This window comes from Stegastes partitus, unplaced genomic scaffold (assembly GCF_000690725.1).
Source record: "Stegastes partitus isolate 25-593 unplaced genomic scaffold, Stegastes_partitus-1.0.2 Scaffold1031, whole genome shotgun sequence".
NCBI lineage: Eukaryota > Metazoa > Chordata > Actinopteri > Pomacentridae > Stegastes > Stegastes partitus.
The window spans coordinates 135,741-156,586 of NW_007578762.1; the positions used below are offsets into that span (position 1 = coordinate 135,741).

Genomic DNA, 20,846 nt, shown 5'->3' on the forward strand with positions numbered 1-20,846 from the left:
TCATTTATTTTAGATTGGCCAAAATGTGTAAAACATTTTAATATTTGTGGCTGATATCTTCTAGAAAGTGCAAAAAAGTGTCATTTTTAGTAAAATACAAACATCTTTTAGTTTAATCTGAGAAGACAATAAAGTATCAGTCACAACAGCTAAAGTGCAGTAAATAGAAGCAAATATGAAGAAAAAAAGTTGTTATTAGGATTTGTGGCCCACTCTCTGTCCCCACTCCTGAACCCGTGGCTCCATAAATAATGACTGGCAGCTGAAATGGGACTTTGTGACTTTAAGATGTGACTCGGGGAGATGTGGTCTATCTATTGTTGATGAGACAAAAGCGCGAGTCAGATTCATATAGGAGTGGCGGGGAATAACTTCTCATATCCTCATATCACAGTCACAAAGCCACCCAGCAAAACTCCAATAACCCCAACACTTCTTTCTGGACATGGGTGAGTGCACAGAATTTTTAATAACTCTTATCATTTCTTATTAATGTGATTTTAGGAGGGGAAAAAAAGTGCATTTCAATAACTTACTAATGTTGCCTTTAATATGTCCTTTCGATCCTTAGACATCTTGTTGCCCTCATCCACTGTGGACTGCAGATTCCTCCTGTGTTTTCATATATCAGAATTCTCATGGACTGTTGATTTACCACTGCTTCACCTTCTGCTCTTGTTCTTAATATATGATCCAATTTAACACATGATAATGATTTCAGCGGACTGAAAGGCAAACATCACATGGACTCAGCCGGGATTATTTACTTTGCAGTAAAGAAAGAAGTCCTTGTTACCTCTTCTAACCTCTTTTAAGCATAAATTAGTCTGGAATCAGAGTCGCTGAGGGAGATTGGCAGCAGCTCTCATCATGCCAAGGCCATGCCAGGTCACTCATGTGAAAGAGGTCAGATACTCCCACATGTGTCACGGGGATAAATTAGCAAATTTCCATGAGAATCGTGGACACAAACAACTTCTGCTAACCGTTTTTTTCTCACGTACAAGCAACTTGTGTGCTAACTTTTACACGTTTTTTAACAGGTTTGGAATCTCGATTAATTATCTGGCATTGAATGCATTTATGCTTTTTTGCACTGAATTCAAACGGCGGCTATGATGGCACGTATCACTCCATCACTGTAACCGCTGCTGCAGCAGGGCACAGCTGAAGTGTAGGCGTCTGCAGGCACTATCATTTTTTTTGGGACTAACAGTCTTCCTGCTGTTGCTATTTATACTTTAGCAGCAGTTTGTTTAACTCAGAGCCTCTCTTCCTTCTAACTAAAATCAGAAATATCAGAGAGATTTTTGCACACCCCGAGGGCTCAGGCACTCAAGGATTTCACAATGCGTATCGGCAAAAGTCTAATTTTTGAGTGGGGCTGTTGTTGTTGTGAAGATATTCAAATCGCCCCTCTCGTTCATTATGCTTCCACCCACTCTTTGAACACTTGAACCCAGCCCCCGCCGGCATTGACACTCAGTGCCATGGTACCAGGCTCGGCCAGCTGTGGATGGAGGATGGCCTGAGTAGTGACATTGCCAGCGGTGCAGAGACGGTCCTGGTGACCCCTCCGCCACCGCATACTACATTATGTGTGTGTGTGTGTAGTGGCACGATGCGTCTTTGTTTGTTTGACATCACTGCCCTTTGTTCCTCCCTGATCATGGCAAACACAATAGATATTGTATCCGCAGCCACAAAGAAGAAGCTCTTTCTTCTGGGCCCGTGAAGCCAGTGTTTCACCACCATCCCTCGGTCGCCTGGTGACGACTGTGACCACCGGAGAAAGAGGGCTGGACCAGATTTAGTCAGGGCTGAGCTGTGAGGTGTTTGGTACAGGCAGAGGAGAGTTCACATACGGATGAAGTCAGCACAGAGAGACTTATTTTACAGTAGCAATACCTTGTAGGCAGCACTGTACACCACTGGTTGGCACTGGGATCTTTCTTTGTTGTGGAGTACAGGATCAGAAGCAGCAAATGTTTCCGGTCAGGCAGCCTTGGCTTTGCAAAGCCTTAGGTGCTTTCCTCTATCCCATTTCTGGCAATGCATTTATTAACACTGTGGATATTTGCTACCTGCTTCAACAGCGCAGCTTACACTGGAAGACGTGCATGAGATTGTTGTGAAGTCAGAGGTGGCTGCTTTTGTTTGGACGCTTTATTGGGAATTTCGCTGCTTGAACTCTTGTTTTGTCGCTGCTGCCTAGTTTTTTTTTTTGTTGTTGTTGTTCTTGTTGCTGCTTTTTTGCCTGTTGGTGGGGTTTTGGTGTATGCTCATGGATTTGCAGACAGAGCAAGGCCTTTTTCATAGCTCCCCCACAGGATGAAAGAGTCCCCCACCGTGGCATAGATGTGTTGTGTGGTTATATGTGCGGTGTGTGCCGCCTGTGTGCTGATATATTATGCCCCCTCAGGTTGTTATGATTGCTGTATCCGGTGCCTTGGGGCAGTGCCCTACCCATCCCTGGTTGCCACCCTGCTGTTCTATGCTGGCGTGGCATTATTTTGTGGCTGTGGGCACGAAGCGTTGGCCAATACCGAAGTCCTCGTCGAGACTTACTTTGCCCGCAACGTTCAGGACTATGTGGTCATGGCCTCTTTGTGAGTGATGCTTGAATAAATTCAATTGATTTTTTTTGGATTTGCTCAATTCTACTGTTTGACTGACTTCTCCCCTTGACTGTCCCAGTATCAAATACTTCCAGTACGTGATCTACGGCCTGGCGTCATTTTTCTTCCTCTATGGCATCCTGCTGCTGGCTGAGGGTTTCTACACCACAAGTGCAGTCAAGCAGACTTTTGGCGAATTCAGGAGTACCCAGTGTGGCCGCTGCCTCAGCCTGACGGTGAGAACATGGGGGAGGGAGGAGAAACATGACGTCGGGTCATTGTTGAGATGCTGAGAGCTGGTTTGTTTCAGCCCCTTTCGCTCAATGAGATGTTCCTTGTTTGTGTCATTTCTATACGGAATCATGAATTATGTTTGAAAGCTGAGTTAATGACGCCACATTTATCACTCTGAAACCTGAGCATCTATGCAACAATTCTGCACTGTCTTTGTTTTTTTGTTGTTTCCATAGTTTATCATAGTGACGTACATCTTGGCCTTCATCTGGCTGGCAGTGTTTGCCTTCACTGCCATCCCCGTTCTCTTCTTGTTCAACATGGAGCAGACCTGCCACAACATCAACATCCTGGCTGAAACAACCCCCAGCATTAATCAGCATGGCTGGATTTGCATGGACGCCAGGCAGTATGGTGTGTTGTTCTTATAATGACTGACCGCATGTCCCCCTGATGAGAATGTTAATGTGCCCTTGAAAGCGATGAATTAATCGCTGGGGAGTAGCTGCGAGACTGATGGTAGAATTATTATGAAATAATGACGATAACTACACCTTCATCTTCATTTCTTCACTGTTGTTTGCCTGATATGCTGTGTGCATGAAGGTGGGGGGGGGGGACCTTAATGCGTCATAACTCATCATGATTCAGCAATGGTAAGAGATGCCTCACTTACGTCATGTCTTTACTTAAGGTCTGCTCCCTTGGAATGCAATGCCAGGCAAGGCTTGTGGAATGACCTTGGCATCTATTTGCAAAACCAGCGAAGTGAGTAGATGAATCCAAGATTCCTTTTTTTGGACACAATTCAGTATTTCATGTCAGCATCATCAGTGTTTACAATCGATACAACACCAAAATTATTAACGGATCCATGTGTGTGTGAGCGAGCATAACTGAATAAGAGTAACATACAAGAGATTGATTAAATTCTCTGAATGCACATATTACATTAACTTGTGTTTGTTATGTCTTACAGTTCTACGTCACTTATGACTTGTACATAGCTGCATTCGCCGGTGCTGGGGTCACTCTCTTGGCACTGGTAAGAAATAGCTTTGGCAGTTTGCCTGCTCCCTGGACATTTAAGCTTCCTCGTGTAAATGTTGAATCAAATGAAAAGGGTCAGTTTTTCTAAAATTACAAAATCGACACAAAGTGGTATTCAGTCAAGCAGGTCATTTTGGTTTTATTTGATCACTCTAATAATAGAAATTTAGTTTGTAGTGATTCTTTCCAGGAAGAATGTCCCTGATGATCTTTGAAATCTAAAAACATCACTATGTACATTGTGTGTTGTCAGTGAGTCTACTCAGGAAAATATCTATAAAGATTCTCAGTCATCCAGGTGATGGTAAAAAAAAAAAGTAACTGGATGTGTCACCTGTTATCCAAGAGGCGGCTTCAGTTTTCTGGAAGCTTCTACCAAAGAAATAGTTTCTACCAACACAAAATATTATATGGAGTGATAAAGTCGCTGTCAAAGTCAGTTTTTAGTGCTGTGAGCCTCGCAATCAAAATTCTAGTCAAGTTGTTTGTATTGAGCAAAAATGTCAACACAATGGATTTTATAGCATGTGGACAACTCTAAACCAAAACTACCTGCATGACTAGATCTCACTAGAGGTGAGTAAGTAGTAAAGTAACACATTTACTCAAGTATTTAGGTATAAATCTTAGTTATATATTTTAACTTGTTCTACTCTGACTACACCATATTGTACTTTTACCCCACTACATTTTCCTGACAGCTGCAGTTACTTTACAGGATATTAGGATTTAATAAATGATGTAAGAATGTATCAGGATGCAATAAATGATATACAATATAATGAATACAGTCAATTAACCCACTTGACAGTTCATAAAATGAGTTAAATCAGCTCCACTTTAGTCAGCATCAATATTTAAATGCTATTTACATGGTAATGTATCAGTAATATCAATCCAGTTGTGAAGAACACTGAGTATTTTGGTGTGTAATGAATAGTTTTATACTTTAGGTACATTTTGCCAACTATGCTTGCATTCTTTTTTGTAAGTAATGTTTGGTGTGTAGGACTTTTACTTGCAGCCACTTTTAAATGGTGATACTGCTACTTTCACTGAAGCAGAAGATCTGAACACTTGTCCCACCAGTGATGAATCACCCCTGAAAGATGATTACTTTTTTCCTTGTCGCAAAGCCAAAAGAATATTCAGTCTGCTTGCCCATTCTGTTTACACTGTAGTATCAGTAGTTTCATATTTTTTTCCTCTCTGTTCTTTCCACCTCCGACAATTTCTTCCTCTGCAGTTCCTGTATCTGGTCGCCACCACCTACAACTACGCAGTCTTGCGGTTCCTGGGCAGAAAAGGGATCCGCTAAGAGCAACGCCATAGTCAACCCCAACCGTCTGGCTTTGAGATGGACAGTCAACATTATGCAACACTAGATTTACATGTATCCTCTGGGAAACGGCAACTTCCAAACCTGGATCGCCTGCTAGTATTTCTTTAGACGTGTCCAATAACAAAAGACAAAATGTTTCTCATCACTGTTAAGCATGAACAACAGACAGAGAGATGAAGATAATTCACACCCGGCGATGAGCTCTGGCCTGCTCCTCAAATCCTCCTCTCAGATGATTCTCTTAGCTTTGTTGTTCATTTCCCTTTTTGCAGGTTGTGTCTCTCATTTTATCTTTTCTGTGAGGCTTCACTGGTGCTGATTGTGATGTATGATGTTTCATGAATAATTAAGAGAAATGACAGCTTGCCTTGCGAGTCATAACTGCGTGCGCACCACTCAGTGTTTACTGATGCACATATTGGTTCTGAATATGATTTTGCTGCTGCCTCATTATCACCATCTTGCGTATCAACATTGTGTGAACTAAAGCAAGTGAAGCTGGATGTACCAAAGTTTCTCTTTGAGCTTTTCACTTCACAAAAACAGAAAAAAAAGTACTTTGCATTCACTCACAATGCATTTTTTGCTTTGCAGGGGGGTGAAACAAATATCTGTATTCCTGGAGGTATTTTGGTGAGAGCTTAAAATGAGCTACCCGAGGGGGTTGATGCTTCAATAACTGATCTCCAGGTGACTTGTGTTTAATGTGTTGCCCTGCTGCTTGGTCTGGTGTGTGCTTATTTGAAATTAAGGCTGATTAAACCATTTACATCTGAGGCAATAAATTGTGATTTTTATTTTAACCACACAGTATGTTGCAATAAAATCATTTATGCTGATTGTGAAGTATTTCATTTAAGCATCTTTGAGGATTACTGCTACAAATAACATGCTGCCATGCCTGTTCATGACACAAATCTTAATCATGACAATATACTGCATGTCCTGCCTCTCAGTGGGGAAAATATATATTTTTTTTTTTTTTAAGTGATGAGATTGTCAGTCTAGACAGCACATTAATCACATTATGCTTTGAGAGCATAAGATGAGCTTCAGATCTGAAGAGTTTTTGCAAAGCAGCCACCACACTGGATCTCTTTTTTATGTAAGTACATGGGGGTCATCATGTCTCCGAGGGCCACGGCACAAACACCACACTGCAAAAACATACTTAACATTAGCATGATGCAATGATGCAAGAGTCAACATTCATTATATAGTGTATATCTATACATAAAGCTATGTTTCCAAAAGAAGAACCCTTAACAAACCTTCAGACACTCAGGGTGGCAGGTCAGCAGAGGTTCACTGAAACTGATCTTTATACTTCCATCAATGATTTGGTGACAGAAACAACAAGTAGCTTTTTCATCCCTGAAACACAAAAGGTAAAAAGATCAGGACCTCTGTTAAAACTTGCAAAGAAATGTAGGGTCTATGTCATCAACAGCGTGTCCCTCTTATTTTATGTGAAGTTTGAAATTACAAATGATGTGGTCTTTAAAGTGAGATATGAGACACATACCCAGACTTTTTCAGAGTTTGTGTAGAGTTTGGCTCCTCTGCAGGCTTTTGAAAAACTTCAGAACTACGAAAAATCAGCCAACAATAAGATGCATTTTATTGCTCAAGTGACAATATGTGACTAATATATAAACAACACTGACTAAGACGTCATTCTGCTTTGCATAAGCTTACTCACGTGTTGGCATCATCACACTGTTGGATCACTTTGGTCTCCTCTGAGTGGGATGGTTGTGGATCTTCCACAGGTTTAGGAACAGTTTCAGCTGCGGGTGGCTCCACATCTAGTGCATCTGTCAGTTCAATAACTCTGGCAGCTAAATCCTCATAAACAGCTTCGGCTTCTGGAGCAGCTGCAGGTTTAACAGCATCTTCAACGTTCAGCTCTGCCACATGTTCTGCTGTGCTTTGAGGTGTCGGCTCAGCACTTTGTTCAACAGCAGTGTTGACTGCACACTCAACCGCCTCTTCAGTTGTGATCTTTAAAACTGGTTCTTCAACGGCTGCAGACTCGGCTTGACGCTCTACGGACTTGACAACAGCGTCAGCAGCAGGCTGAGTAGGTGGTTCAGGGACCGGTTGTGCAGCGGCCTCTTCTTCTGGTGTTGCATTGTTTACAGCAGGGGCCTCAAGCAATGCCTCTACCACAACTTCAGCTACAGCGCCAACAGTTTCTTGTGCACCTTGGTCTGCAGGACAATTCTCACAGTTGTCTTCTGTTGTAGTTTCAGCAGCAGGTTGTGTAGGCGGTTTGGATAGAGTATCAGAGACTTGTTGCACTCTGGTTTGTGGAGCAGCTTCCTCACTACTCCCCTCTGTAGTAGCTTCGGCAGAGGGATGAGTGGGTGATTCAGATTCCGTATCAGGGACTGGTTGCACGTTGCTTTGTAGAGCAGCTTCCTCTTCTGGTGCTGCATTATTTACAGTCTCAGGCAATGTCTCCGCCACAGCCTCAGCTACGGCCTCAGCTATTTCTTTTGTATCTTGTTCTGGAGGACATTTCTCACCACTCTCCTCTGTTGTAGTTTCAGTGGGCAGATAAGTGGGTGATTCAGACAGATTATCAGGGACTGGTTGCACACTGTTTGGTGGAGCTGCTTCTTCCTCTGGTGTTGCATTGTTTACAGCAGGGCTTTCAGGCAATGTCTCCACCAAAACCTCAGCTACAGCATCAACTATTTCTTGTGCACCTTGTTCTGAAGGACATTTCTCACAGTTCTCTTCTGTAGCAGTTTGAGCAGCAGGTTGAGCAGGTGGTTCGGATGGAACATCAGGACATGGTTGCACACTGTTCTGCACAGCAGCTTCTTCCAGTTGTGTTGCATTATTTACATAAGGATTTTCAGGGATCTCCTCCACCGTAACCTCAGCTGCAGCTTCAACAGCTTCATCTGTAAATTGCGCTGGAGGACTTATCTCAAAGCTAACCTCTGTAGTAGCCTCAGCAGCAGGCTGAGTAGGTGACTTGGTTATAGATTCAAGCAGTAAGTCAGGGACTGATTCCTCACTGACTTCTCCTGGTGTTGCATTAGTCACATCAGTGGTCTCAGACAATGACTTCACCATCAAATTAGCTGCAGCTGCAACAGCTTCTCCTGTGGTCTGCTCTGGAGGACTCTTCTCACTACCCCCCTCTGTAGGTTGTACACTTATTTCTGCTCCTGCATCCTCCAAATTTGTTGCAGTTGCTGGCTCTGTTTTAATTAAAGATTCCTCTTGAGGTTTCGCTTCGAGTATGAGTGCAGCAGGGACCTCAGCAGTGCTTTTACTCTCAGCTGCGTCTGTAACAGCAGAGATTTCTGCAGCAGGGTTTTCCACATTAGCATCGGCAGAGATCACGGCCTCACTGTGATCTATGATTGACGGATCAGCTTGTTCTTCCTTGTTTTCTGCAGTTGTGTTGGTAAGTGGTTGATCATCTGTCACCACAGGAGACACTGTCTCTGGATTTTCCTCTGCTGAAGAAACCGGCTGGATATTTTCTTCCACATGAACATCTGCAGAGGCCTCAGCGGCTGCCTCAGTGTGTTCCACCTTTGACTTGTCAACTGGTGTTTCAGCACATTCCTCCTTGTTTTCTGTAGTTGTGTCGGCAGCTGATTTCTCTAGTTCTGCCTGACTGTTTTGAAGTTCCTCTACGACAGCTTGAGGCCTGTAATAGAGGGCGTTACTTATTCCCAGCTATGCAGAAAAGACATATGAACAAAAACGCATTCCCTCAGCATCATTAAATTTCATGCTCGCAGTTACAGTCTTTAGAGAGATGCTCTCATATACTAACTTTGTATCGCCTGTGGTCTCCACTGTTGACCCCTCAGGCTGAGCATCTTTTTTGGCAGGAATAACATCACCATTTGCCTGAGGTGCTGAATCACTATACAAAGAACAGAAAAAAATAATAATAAAATAACACCTGCACAATACATACACCTGGCTCTGTCATTCAATATTTGGTTTAAATGTTTAGATTTAACTGAGATCAGTCATGCAAACCTTGAAATATGTAGATTTGCAGAGGAGCAGTGAGTAGTTGCTCACACTGTGCACATTTTATTTGGAATTAAAATTCAGTACATACATACCCTTCAGATGGAATGACCTCTGTCTTTTGAAGAGGAGGACTCAGTGACGAATCTATTGATCTACAGGGTAAGAAAAAGAAACACACTTGGAAGAGAATTTTTGCATTTATAGCCTTATATCATATCTTACTAATTTCTTGTTAAGTCCCAATGAAAGATTTCATCAGCTTTCAACAACTTTAGATTTTTTTTTAAAAGCAAAATTACTCCATATTAGGATGATTATTGCTCTTTTTGATACACCCTTATCAGCAATTTATGGTAATTTCGGAATATCTCTGTTCCTCTTTTATATAAGCAAGAGGTTCATTTATAATCTGCTCAAGTATTATTACGTAACAAGGCTGGCCTGCTTTGGAAGATGAGCATCACGACCATGTGAGCTCAGTGACTGATGAAACGAAGCTGACAAATAGAGCCTTAAATGTCAACACAATGTTTATTAACGATGGAAATATCTGCAGACACATTACAGTGAAGTGAGACTAGAGGCTGCTAATAGAAGAGGGGCACACAAACTTGGACTAGAGTTAACTGATATTGATGTAAGTCTTGATTTGTGGGAGTATGTACTACGCGCTGCAATGTCACAGTCCACCCGTAGGTTGCCCACTGACAGTGCAGCATGTCACACGTTGTTAAGTGACGTGAGCTAATGATTCAGAATGTTTTTTTGGGGGGCTGCCCCCAACTCATGTCAGACATCCATAACGCAAATGTATACATATTTGTCACATTTGTTTATGTCTATTCTGAAAAATTACACTGATTTTATTTTATTTTTTTGTAAAAATACAGCTAACAGTAGTGTCATGTACAGGTTTTCCAAAAATGTGGATTTAAAAACTGCAAAATCTGATGCTTTTTGGCGCCTCAAACAACCCTTAACAGCAGGTTACTGTAAAAACTGATGGTGTGAACAGTTATGCAGTAGAATGCAGCACTAAATTTTATGGCAATTAAATAAAAAATTATTGTGACACCTTAAAAATACAATAAAATACCCGGGACCACAGCTGCCAGTATTTTTGATTGTAATTTTACAGGAAAATTGGTAACAGTGTATCTAAATGCTTTTGAATTATATGCTCTATATTGGAATTCAGCAGATTATCAGACTGGCAGATTATCGAGTTTTCTTCTAATAATCAGTATAATTTTTTTTTTTTTTATGTTTATATGTATATATATATCAATCCCTGTAAATGAATACACTTAAAAATGTGCTTCTTTGTCTCTGATGCAGCTGCCTCTCTGCTGCCACCCACAGCACTATCTGAGTGGTTACTAACTATAGGGCAACTATTAAGAAGTTTCTTTTAACCGTCCTATTACCTTCAAATTCACTGACATCTTTTATCCTTGGGTTCAATTTGAACCAGCAATTTAAACCTCCAGAAAATATCATAACTACAATTTTTACCCAAGTTTATGTGTAAATAGCTCTTTAAATAAAACTGAAAAAAATATGCCAATGACTTATTTAGAGATGTTAAACATTCAGGATAATAGGAAGGTTAATTAGGTATGTGTAAAACATCAATAAACAAAGGCATGTCAACAAAATGTTGTGGTAATTGCTTTAGTGTTATTTTAAATGTTCAAACCAAGGTTGTTGTTTTTTTTAACTTCACGCACATTAGTTTAAAAAATAAGCCATCGTTCTCCACGATTACTAATATATCAGCCCTGAAAAAAACAAAACATATTTGTCTATCTTTACTCAATACATAAATATTTAATATGGTTAAAATATAAAAATATACAGCACAAACCAAAGCTGGAAATAGCAACTGTTTGGACACACATAAACTATGTTTTGCATAAACTTCAGATTATTTTTTCTTAATTTCAAATCATCTATGTCACTGCAAAAAAAACTGCAATATTTGAGCACTGTGCTGCGGTTTCTTGATGTGTATTTGCAGAGTTGAACTCTTATTTTGCTAACCGGGGTTTTTGAGCTTTTACTTTGAAGTCCCGGTCACTGGGCTCTCGTGTAGTTCCGCGGTGTCCTGCTACCTTCATGTAGCCGCAGTTCCATGCTAACCGGCGAACTGAGTGCTGTTGTAAAAGCGTAGTTTTTACGTTTGTGTAACCCACAGACATGTAGCGTCGGCTGCAGAACAAACACTGACACTTGTGTTGTTTTTAAATGTAGTTTTCTCTAAAAAATAATAATAAAAAACACCAGAAATTCACAATATAGTAGTTTAGAAAGTGTAACGCTGTGAGGCGGCTCAAGCAGCAGCACAGGAGGAGTTGACTTCAGTCTAGAACATAGTGCGAAGACCCTCCAAAACCAGTAAGTCAGACAGTATTTTTTACCTTTTTACGAGGACAGCTTTGACTAAAACAGTAAATGTATGCACAGAGACATTTAAAGAGCTAAATAAGCCTGCTGTGTGTCCTATGTTAACCAGCTTTAAGCAGTTGAAATAGCTTAAAATAACCAGTTGAACTCATATGATGCAGTTTTCCACTTGACTAAAGCCCCTGCACTGTGACTGTAATGTTTTTAATGCATGTAAATGACTTGAATTCAAGTTTACAGCCCAAAGGGTAATTGAAAAAGAGATATCTTATATGTAAACCCCCATTGTAAATCCTGTTAAATACAATACAAAGATATTAGACATACCAAACATCAAACACTACTATAATAATGTCTATAATCATCCTAAATGTTCTCGCCTTCACATTTGTTGCTATAACCGCAGACATAAAGTTCTGTGTATTTGCACATTATGACTGTTTGATTGAGATAAAAGCAGCTGTACACACATAGAAACTGTGCAAACCAGCCTTGACATTAGGTGTTAATCTTGATCTTTAAAGATAACCCTCATAAATTAAATAAGGTGATTGTTATACATGAATAACACTTTGGACAAGAGCTGCGGTTGCTTTTTGGCAAGTGGAAAACTGCATGATCTAAGTTAAATTGGTCTTTTAAAGCTATTTTAACCTGTAAAAAGGACTGGATGGGTTATAATGTGGAGCACAGAGCGGGTAAGATAATACAGAGACAATTGCTATTAATTTCCACCATTAGTTTTTGGCACATTTGTAACTTTATCCTACATGTTTAGTATATCAAGGCTCCTCCAAAACATACAAGATAACATTTGGAGAGAATAAAGAATGTTTTAGGCCTTGTGAACGACTTAAATCATATTGTTCTATTTGTTTACGTCCATACATAGTCTATGAAGGAAACCTGAAGATTTTCAATCATGTCATGTTTTATGAGTTCTGGATGGAAACTAAAAAGAAAAACTAAAGTCAGATCTGCTTTTTTCTTCTTCTTAAAGTTTCACAGATCTGAAGCAGGATGTAAAACCACATCTTGCCTTTCCATTTAAGTAAACAGGACAGAGGAAATGCTGATTCAAATTTAATTTAGAGTCCCCATTGACTAACAAATCAGACCCCAGCTTCAACTTTTTAAATCAGTCTGCGCAGTGATAATGAATGCTGGAGCGTTGCATTTGAAAGCAACAACAAATAAAACAGAGTTGTTTGCGGTTCATTTGTAGCAAGTTGAAAGCATGCATATTATGTTCGGTATTATCATTATTAAGAATGCATTTTTGGCTTTCGCTGGTTTTGAGTTTGTTATGCTACTTAAAATGAACATTTCTTGTCATCAAATTTTTCAATGCATCATTCATGCCTGCATCTCCTGCTCTGTCCTAGGAAAAAAATGCCATCGAGAAATCATCTTGACAAAATCGGCAGGAAAAAAAAGAAGAAATGGACCGAGGAGGCCATGGAGCGAGCACTGATAGAGGTGAAGTCAGGACGGTGCACGGTGAGGCAGGCTGCCAAAGAGTTCGGAGTCCCTAAATCTTCACTGGGGGACAGAGTCAGCGGCCGGGTCACACCAGGGAGTCGCAGCGGGCCAGCTCAGCTCATAACATCTGCAGATGAGGAGCTGTTGGTCGAGTTCTCCTTATACATGTCCAAGCATGGATTTCCACTTACTAAGCAGCAGCTGGTGTCCTTTGCATCGTCGATTTATAAGCGGCAGCACCGGAGGGTGGCATTTTCCAAACTGGGCCAGACCTGGTGGCTCAATTTTAGAAAGCGACAAGAAAAGAATATTACTATTCAGCCGGCAGACAATGTTGTCCGTGGGAGGACAGTGTGTGTGAGGAAGGAAGCAGTGGATCAGTTTTTTCACCTGCTGAGCACCGTTGTAGATGCTCACGGGCTGAGAGACAAGCCTCACCAAATCTTTAACTGCAATGAGACGGGCTTTCAGCTGGGCAGGAAGAGGGTAATTCTCCCCAAATCGGCCAGTCTGGGCTACAAGCCAGCACCAGGCTCCAGGGACCACATCTCCGTCCTGGCTTGCTTTAGCGCAGCTGGAGAGGACATTCCCCCATTTATTATCTACTCAAAGGCCTATCCAGGGGGAGTATGTTACAAGACACAAGGGCCACCAAATGCCCTTTATGGGTGGTCAGATTCGGGATGTATCAACTCGGACCTCTTTAAGAAATGGTTCCTCAAACACTTTCTCGTGCACGCGCCAAAGGAGCGACCATTGCTGCTGATTTTCGACGGCCATAAGTCTCCTGTGAACCTGGAGGTGGTGGAGTCAGCTCGTAAGGAGGACGTCATTCTTCTGTGCCTTCCGCCTCATTGCTCTCACATCCTGCAGCCCCTCGACGCTGGTCTCTTCTTGGTCCTGAAGCAGCGTTTTGCATCACTCATAGGCGACGGCTGCACCACTGACACCCACTTTGCACTCAGCAAGAAGGAGTTTTCAGGTGTATTTAAAGGGACGTATCAGGTAGCGAAAGAGGAGGAAGGTGTTGGAATTGTGAGGGAAGGCTTTAGGAAATGTGGCATCTACCCGCTGAACCACTTTGCCATCAATGAGGGTCATTTTATGCCACCGCACGGCATCGATGCAGCAGCTGGACCCTCCTTGTCCACATCAGCTCAGGGGGTGCACACCGCTGGAGACCTCACAGCAGCTGAACCCTCCTCTTAACTCACTGCTGTCGTATGAAACTGTCAGTACGTTTGAGGAAAGAGTGATTGACTTCATAATTCAGCAAAACCTAAATGAACACGGGCCAGGTCTGCCGTTTGAAATAGTGAGTGACAGGAGTGGAATGAGCGCCCCTGTTTGAGTATCGTGCACAACCTTCCCCCGGCCTCCCTGCAGAGAGCTCAGTGTGTCAGCTCGCCAGAAGAAAGGGGTGTGTTGATATTAATTACTTGTCAACGTGTGCTCAGATTTATTAATTGAGTAATAATGTTTGAATGCTGCACAACAGTGGCTCCCAACGGGTGGGGGTCCCAAGATAAATTAAAAGGAGTCAGAAGATTTTTAATGCCGTTACAAAGAAAAGTAAAGGCTGCATTTATGTTACATAGAATTATCTGTGGGTGTTCTTAAAATGTCCCCTGTTCTTATGAAGTGTTGGATGCCAAATCGTTCAAATTAAACTAAAACACTCAAGTAGATGTTATTTCATTTTAAAGCATCACAAGCAAAAAATATTTGAAACAACTGCGTGTAAACTCGGTGTGTGACACTGAGGGCCATTCAGCTAGCTGAGTTAATCACGGTTTTAGTTTTAGTGGATCCCCAACATTAGGGCTACGTCCACACCAATATGTTTATGTTTTAAAATGCATAACCGTTACAACATTGACACCTGGTGAATCCCACTAGTCTGGAGTTCTACTCCTGTAAAGGAGACTTTTAAAAATGCTGCTGACCTACTTCGGTTTGAAAACTCTCGGGTTGTGTTGTCATCCAGACAGGCAAGAACGTAGTCACAGAGACCATGCTAACTTTCTGGACCTTTGCTGTTACTACACCTTGTTCCCTCATCACATTCCTATCATATGACTGTTTCCTGAAAGAAAAACAAAGATATCAGGCTGGATTACCAGCAAGTAGTTCAACATGAAAAACTAATTATAGGTACTGCTGATCGTGTTGTTGATGCTCGCAGCAAATAAGGAAATCTGTGGTTTTACTTTACATTATTGCTTTTCTTTAGCCTCGTATTTTCTTCCACCTACTCCTCCACCAGCTTCCTGCTTCATGTTTATCTCTGCACCCGTATGCCCAGTGAGTGGTCATGTGATGTGCGCTTTGTGAAGATTATTTCTGAACTTATACTAAAACACCTGTCTGGACACAGATTGTTTTTAGTTTAAACTGCATTTTTTATGTAAACCTATTGGTGTGGCTGTAGCCTAAGAGTCTGCAGGATATACTCTGTAATTTTTTATAAATTCAGCTGACATGTTTAAATGATAAACGTATGAAATGCACCTGATTGTCCTGAACATATCGCCAAAGATGAACGGAAAGATGGAAAACTTAGCCACATCGTCACTGCCCATAATTATAGGAACTGAGACCTGATCTGGGACGATGTCAGTTGGTTCAGCGTCCATTCAGAAGATTTTCCAAAAACGTTCATTCATAAAACCTGTAAATAATTTCTCATTTGTTGTGTTCAAGCCCTGCTGTGGACCACTGGAAATAGAGGAATAAACAATGTTTTTTGTTTTTAAACAAAAGGGAAATTACATCATGTTTTTGAAACTGCTAGCTCCATGTTGTGAATCTGTTGTTCCTTTGCTGAAATATTGTGAACGTTCTTGGTTATTAGATGGACAAAAATAATTTATTTTATGTCAAAAATATCTTCAAACTACTGAGGAAAGTTGAGTCCTTTCATTCATTAGGGAGGAGTGTCTGTATGAATAATTGTGTTCAAATGTGTGCTGATTTGTATTCACACAGAGGAATGGACCTTACAACATGATCTCAGGGATAAAAGTCCAGAATAAAGATATTTTTTTTGAAATATATTTGCAGCACATATTTGTCCTGAAGTTTAATAATTTACTCAGCAGGGTCGTACTCGTGCCCGTGAGCGTGTCCTGTACGCGTGCAAGTCGAGTGATGTAATATCAATGCAAGAGGTACATTTGCCAACAATACCCAGGAATTAGTGTATCCAGTAATAGTTGGAGTTTGTGTGTAAACAGATCAGAATGTTGTTACAGTCTGTTGACTCCATAAAGTAGATAAGTCTGCACGTGGCTTTAATTCTTTATGATGGTTGAATAGCATTCTACAGATCAGCACTTTTCATGCTCTGCCTTTTGTTTGCTCACCAAATCAATCATATTAGTTTATTGCACAATATCGTGATCGCTAAATATTTAAGGCTGGTGAGATATTTGCATACACAAGTCAAACTGGGGATTCATATTTTATGCTAGCCATTAGTAGCTTTTGCCACAGTATTTAAGTGCAAATATTCAGGTGTTCCTTGAGGGGAAGTTCTCCGCTAAGAATCGTATTCAGATTAATGCCTGATCAGCCAGCTAAAGCACAGGTCAGACTGCAGCGGGCTGAAGGTCTTTATGGAAACAGCCGAGCTGCTCGGGGCTAAGTTAATGTTTATGTATGTTAATATCACAGATGGTGATTTGTGCCTGAAGCCTGGAATATGTTTAGTTATTATTCACTAACACAGCAGAGTCAAAGGACAATTTCAGTTTGACTTGCAGAGCTTCCATCACCTCGTTGCTCGGATTAAAACAGGTCCAAGCAGCACATTGACTGTGGTTTCATCTGTCAGATCCTCAGATTCCCTCTCTGGTCACTGATTAAACCCCCAAAAACTCATCTCTGTGTATTAGTAACATATTTAAAAGTTTTCTTCGTGAAATGAATCCCTTCCTGCCCTTAAATGACTTAGACGGAACTTTGCACTGTTTCTTTCCTACAATGTGCAGCTTTATGAGGTCTGCCTCTGTCTACACCCACTCCTCTGTCCGTCACTGCAGCTGGAGCACACCAGCTCACCTGCAACTCCGCTCCAACGCTGTTAAACTACTCGACAAATTGGCAAATCGTAAAACCTGTTTGAACCGGACATCTATTCAAAAGAAGAAGAAAAAAAGTACTCCAATAGAACCAGGAAGAGTGCAGGAACATCACTGTAGATCCCACTCATCCTGGTCATAAACTGTTCTCCCCTCCAGCAGGCGATACAGAGTCCTGCATAGAAAACCTACCAGACATAGTTTTTATCCCACTGCCATAACTGTACTGAACAGCTGAGCCATTCTTACATTGTAATTTTCACTGCCATTTTTTTGCGCCACTGTACATATATTTTTTTTCTGCTAGATGTGTATATTCTTGTATATATCATCTTATTTTATTTTTTATTATTATTATTTATTTTATTTTAATTTTTTCCTTTCTATAGTTATTTTACTTTATTGTTATTCTTTTCCTCGCTCATTCCTAGGGCGACACCAACAGCTGGAACCAAATTCCTTGTATGTTGAAAAAGAAGAACGATAGAGAAAGCTCCACCCCGCAAAGTGTCAGGATTGATTCCTTTATTGTTTGATTTGTGCGGAACCACGTCTGTGACTCCGCCTTCATGAGACTGTCATCGGTACACTGCAGTGGCAAGGCTTAAAAATGCTCAGTCGTGGTGCTGAATGCTTATTTCACTCATGATGTGCCTTCCAGCTTATAAAAAACACCACATGATCATGTTCAAAGTGTATATAAAAATCTAATGAAATTGAATCAAGGTTTTCTAAGGAACTTAAATATTCAGTAACAGCTTTTGTCCTTTTGAAAATAATTCCTGATAACCATTATGTTGGTGCACTCACTCAAATCTCTTGGCTGTCAGCAGGACGTATGAACTCTGTCTGACTGGAACTCGTTTGGCTTCCACGGTCTGAAACGTCCTGCAAGACACAAGAAGTGGAGAATGTGCAGCATGTTTATTTGATTTTTTCTTACATAGCAGTGCTTATAATGTGGGACTATTTAAAAAGAATACTAAACAGAGCCCCGCTGCTTTTATGTTGATTTCTGAGGATGCACACCAACGACTACTGTTTTACTACCAAGACGCAACAAAGCAGGACAGCTTCAATTACCGGTGTAAATGAAAGCTCTGTTTTTGATGTTGCGTTTAAATGTGTGTGAATACCCCTCTTTGTCTTGTTCCTCCTTGTCTTCTTTTGATTTGTGGATCCAGCTGCCGTCATTCTTCAATGAAGTTCGCACTCTGGTGGTTTTTAACACCTGGTTTCTGTCAACATCTACAACACACATGCACACGTTTTTTATCAACGCTGGATACCAAGAACATTTTCATATTTAATCTCCTACATGGATGAAATATTGCACGACTTGCCTTTTGACATGATGCAGATGTTTCCTCAGATGTTCAACCTGCAACAAATGTGTCATTAAAAGGAAGTTAAAGTATGTTCCAGGTTGATTTATGTATTTATTTTTTGGCTTTGCTGTCTTGATGTCTGTGTATTGCTATGTCAAACTCTCTTCGCATTCCCACTGGTGACTGTTTAATGACCTATCATCACAACCTGTAAAACTGCATTCTGCACAAAAACAACTCACTCATCGTGTAAAAGTGACATTCAGGTATTTTGTTTGTTTGTCATTAACAAATCCGTCCGGTTGTGTTCTGTTGAAATACAAAAGTAATTACTCGTAACGTTTTATTCTAAACTAAAACCTGCTTTGTTAAAATCTCATTGCTCCCAGCATTCACTATCTCGGTGAATTTTTAACCCAGTCTGCGTTTAAAGTGCCATTTCTTGTCACACCGTGCATATTTTCTGCATTCTCTTTGAGCCCCTGTTAACATTTTGACCTGCACTTAGTGTTTTAATCTCCAATGCTGAATCTTTCTGGGGACGTGCCAGCACCAATTAACCGGGTCACATTCATTATGCATAGAAAATGAAGGCAGTTCTGACTTTGTAATGAGCCCTTACAGTGCATATTCAGTGAGCGTGAAATCAGAACTGGTGTGAAGTCCACCCTTGTGCCATATTGTGCGCTCACCTGTTCGAGTCAGCTGCGTTGTCAGCGCTATCTGAATGTCGAGCCTCCTCCGGGTCTGTGTCCCGCGCAGGCAGGGCAGGTAGAGATACTTCAACCTGAGCTCCCGCCCCCTGCCATCACGTATTCCGCCCTCCCTGTTAGTAGAAACGCTGCACCTGGATGCTGAGACACAGGCTGATCGAGTGGGAGGGCCACTTACTTATCATGACAATTATGGAGTGGACAGGAAGGCAGCGTTGTTGTTGTTGTAGTTTCATGTTCCAGCAGCTGTGAAATACCACATTCCAGAGATTGTTTTTTTTTTTTTAGCATTTTCACAAACACTCCTTCCTGATAACCAAATGAAAATAAAACTATTTCATGCATTGTTCTTGCTGCTCTTCTCATCTGTGTGACACCATTCAAACCAACCCTGGTGCTGTTCTTCTCCTTGATTATAAAACCCTGCACCTCACTGGCAGAAAACATTTCATAAGGAACCTTTTAATTACGTTTTAATCTTGGCTCCCAATAGTAGCATTCTGTCATAAACACGCTGTTCCAGTTGAGGAGATGCTAGGAATCAAGAGAGACCTGATCATAAACTCCTGGGGATTTAATCTACCAGTTTATCAAACCCTTTTATTGTCATTTAAAGGCATTCAGGCGTTACGTGCATTCTCAGCTGTAAACTGAAACAGACACACCAACAAAACCAGCCTCTGTCATTTTACGTTTTAATCAACTGGAATAGATACCGTGTGGTCTAACGAGACTCTGATAAGAGAAGTGACCCATCATTTTTGTAAATGCAGATTTCAAGTCTCTAAGCACCACAATCCATTTATGTCCACTGGATTTTTCCCCCTTTTTTTTTTGGCATGGTGGCTAAAATCTTACAGACAAATAATTAAAACTCTAAGCAAATAAAACCCAAACTATCTGCTTATCTTAATACAGCAAGAGTTAAGTGAGAGATTGTTTTTTTTGTAAATAATTTGGGTCAGAAGACACTTTAAATATGCAGGGAAAAAGGAAAAAGCAATAACACATCTTTGCTAACTGCAGCTTTCTCTAACTAGCAGGAAATCATAATCATTGTCTACAAAGTTAGTTTTTTCTGGCAGAAACTTTGCATTGTGTCACCTTTTTCTAATTTTTTACTCTGGCTGTAGGATGATTTACACTTAACTCAGTGAAATACGACCTTTTAGACACATAATATTTAAAAGTTGTGTGGAATCCAGCAGAACCTCCTCTGTTGGTTTGCCTCCTTGAACACCAGCCAACATTTTCAGTAAAAATTCCTAGTAATCCTGAAGTAGAGTATCAAAACAAGACGGGGATCATCTGCGTGATGAATGACATGGTTACATTCTGTTCAGAAAGAGGGTACATTCTGAACTTAACTGTGTCACTACAATGCACGGCATGCACATTAAAGAGGCCAAGGAGAAAAGGGGACAAACATGTATATGTGTAAAGACGTAAATCTAGTCAGTGTTCTGTTTTGATCAACTTTTGTGTTTAACTTGTATTTTAATCACAATTTATGTCTGCTATATAGAAGTGTGTGTGTGTGTGTTATGGGGTTCATCTGGATGAAAAACAAATGTCTC

The 20,846-nt window shown here is 40.9% G+C and overlaps 2 protein-coding genes across 3 annotated transcripts; one reads left to right on the forward strand and one right to left on the reverse strand.

The window, feature by feature from the left end:
* Positions 1–294: 294 nt before the first annotated feature.
* plp1b (proteolipid protein 1b) lies at positions 295–6,025 on the forward strand. Of its 2 annotated transcripts, none has more exons than XM_008295214.1 (7): positions 295–449; positions 2,423–2,609; positions 2,698–2,854; positions 3,089–3,266; positions 3,547–3,620; positions 3,832–3,897; positions 5,149–6,025. In XM_008295214.1, the coding sequence occupies exons 1-7, from the start codon at positions 446–448 to the stop codon at positions 5,218–5,220; spliced, it is 738 nt and encodes a 245-aa protein (XP_008293436.1). In that variant the 5' UTR covers positions 295–445; the 3' UTR covers positions 5,221–6,025. The 2 variants fall into 2 exon arrangements, with proteins under 2 accessions (XP_008293436.1, XP_008293435.1); XM_008295213.1 differs by lacking the exon at positions 295–449 and adding an exon at positions 1,889–2,025.
* LOC103367247 (uncharacterized protein KIAA0754) lies at positions 6,018–18,581 on the reverse strand. The gene is made up of 9 exons (XM_008295227.1): positions 18,572–18,581; positions 18,365–18,476; positions 18,039–18,116; positions 9,351–9,410; positions 9,050–9,142; positions 6,947–8,920; positions 6,770–6,832; positions 6,516–6,618; positions 6,018–6,401 (listed from the first exon to the last, which is right to left on the reverse strand). Exons 1-9 carry the CDS (start codon positions 18,579–18,581, stop codon positions 6,297–6,299), a joined length of 2,598 nt encoding a protein of 865 aa, XP_008293449.1. The 3' UTR covers positions 6,018–6,296.
* Between the last annotated feature and the right edge of the window lie 2,265 nt (positions 18,582–20,846).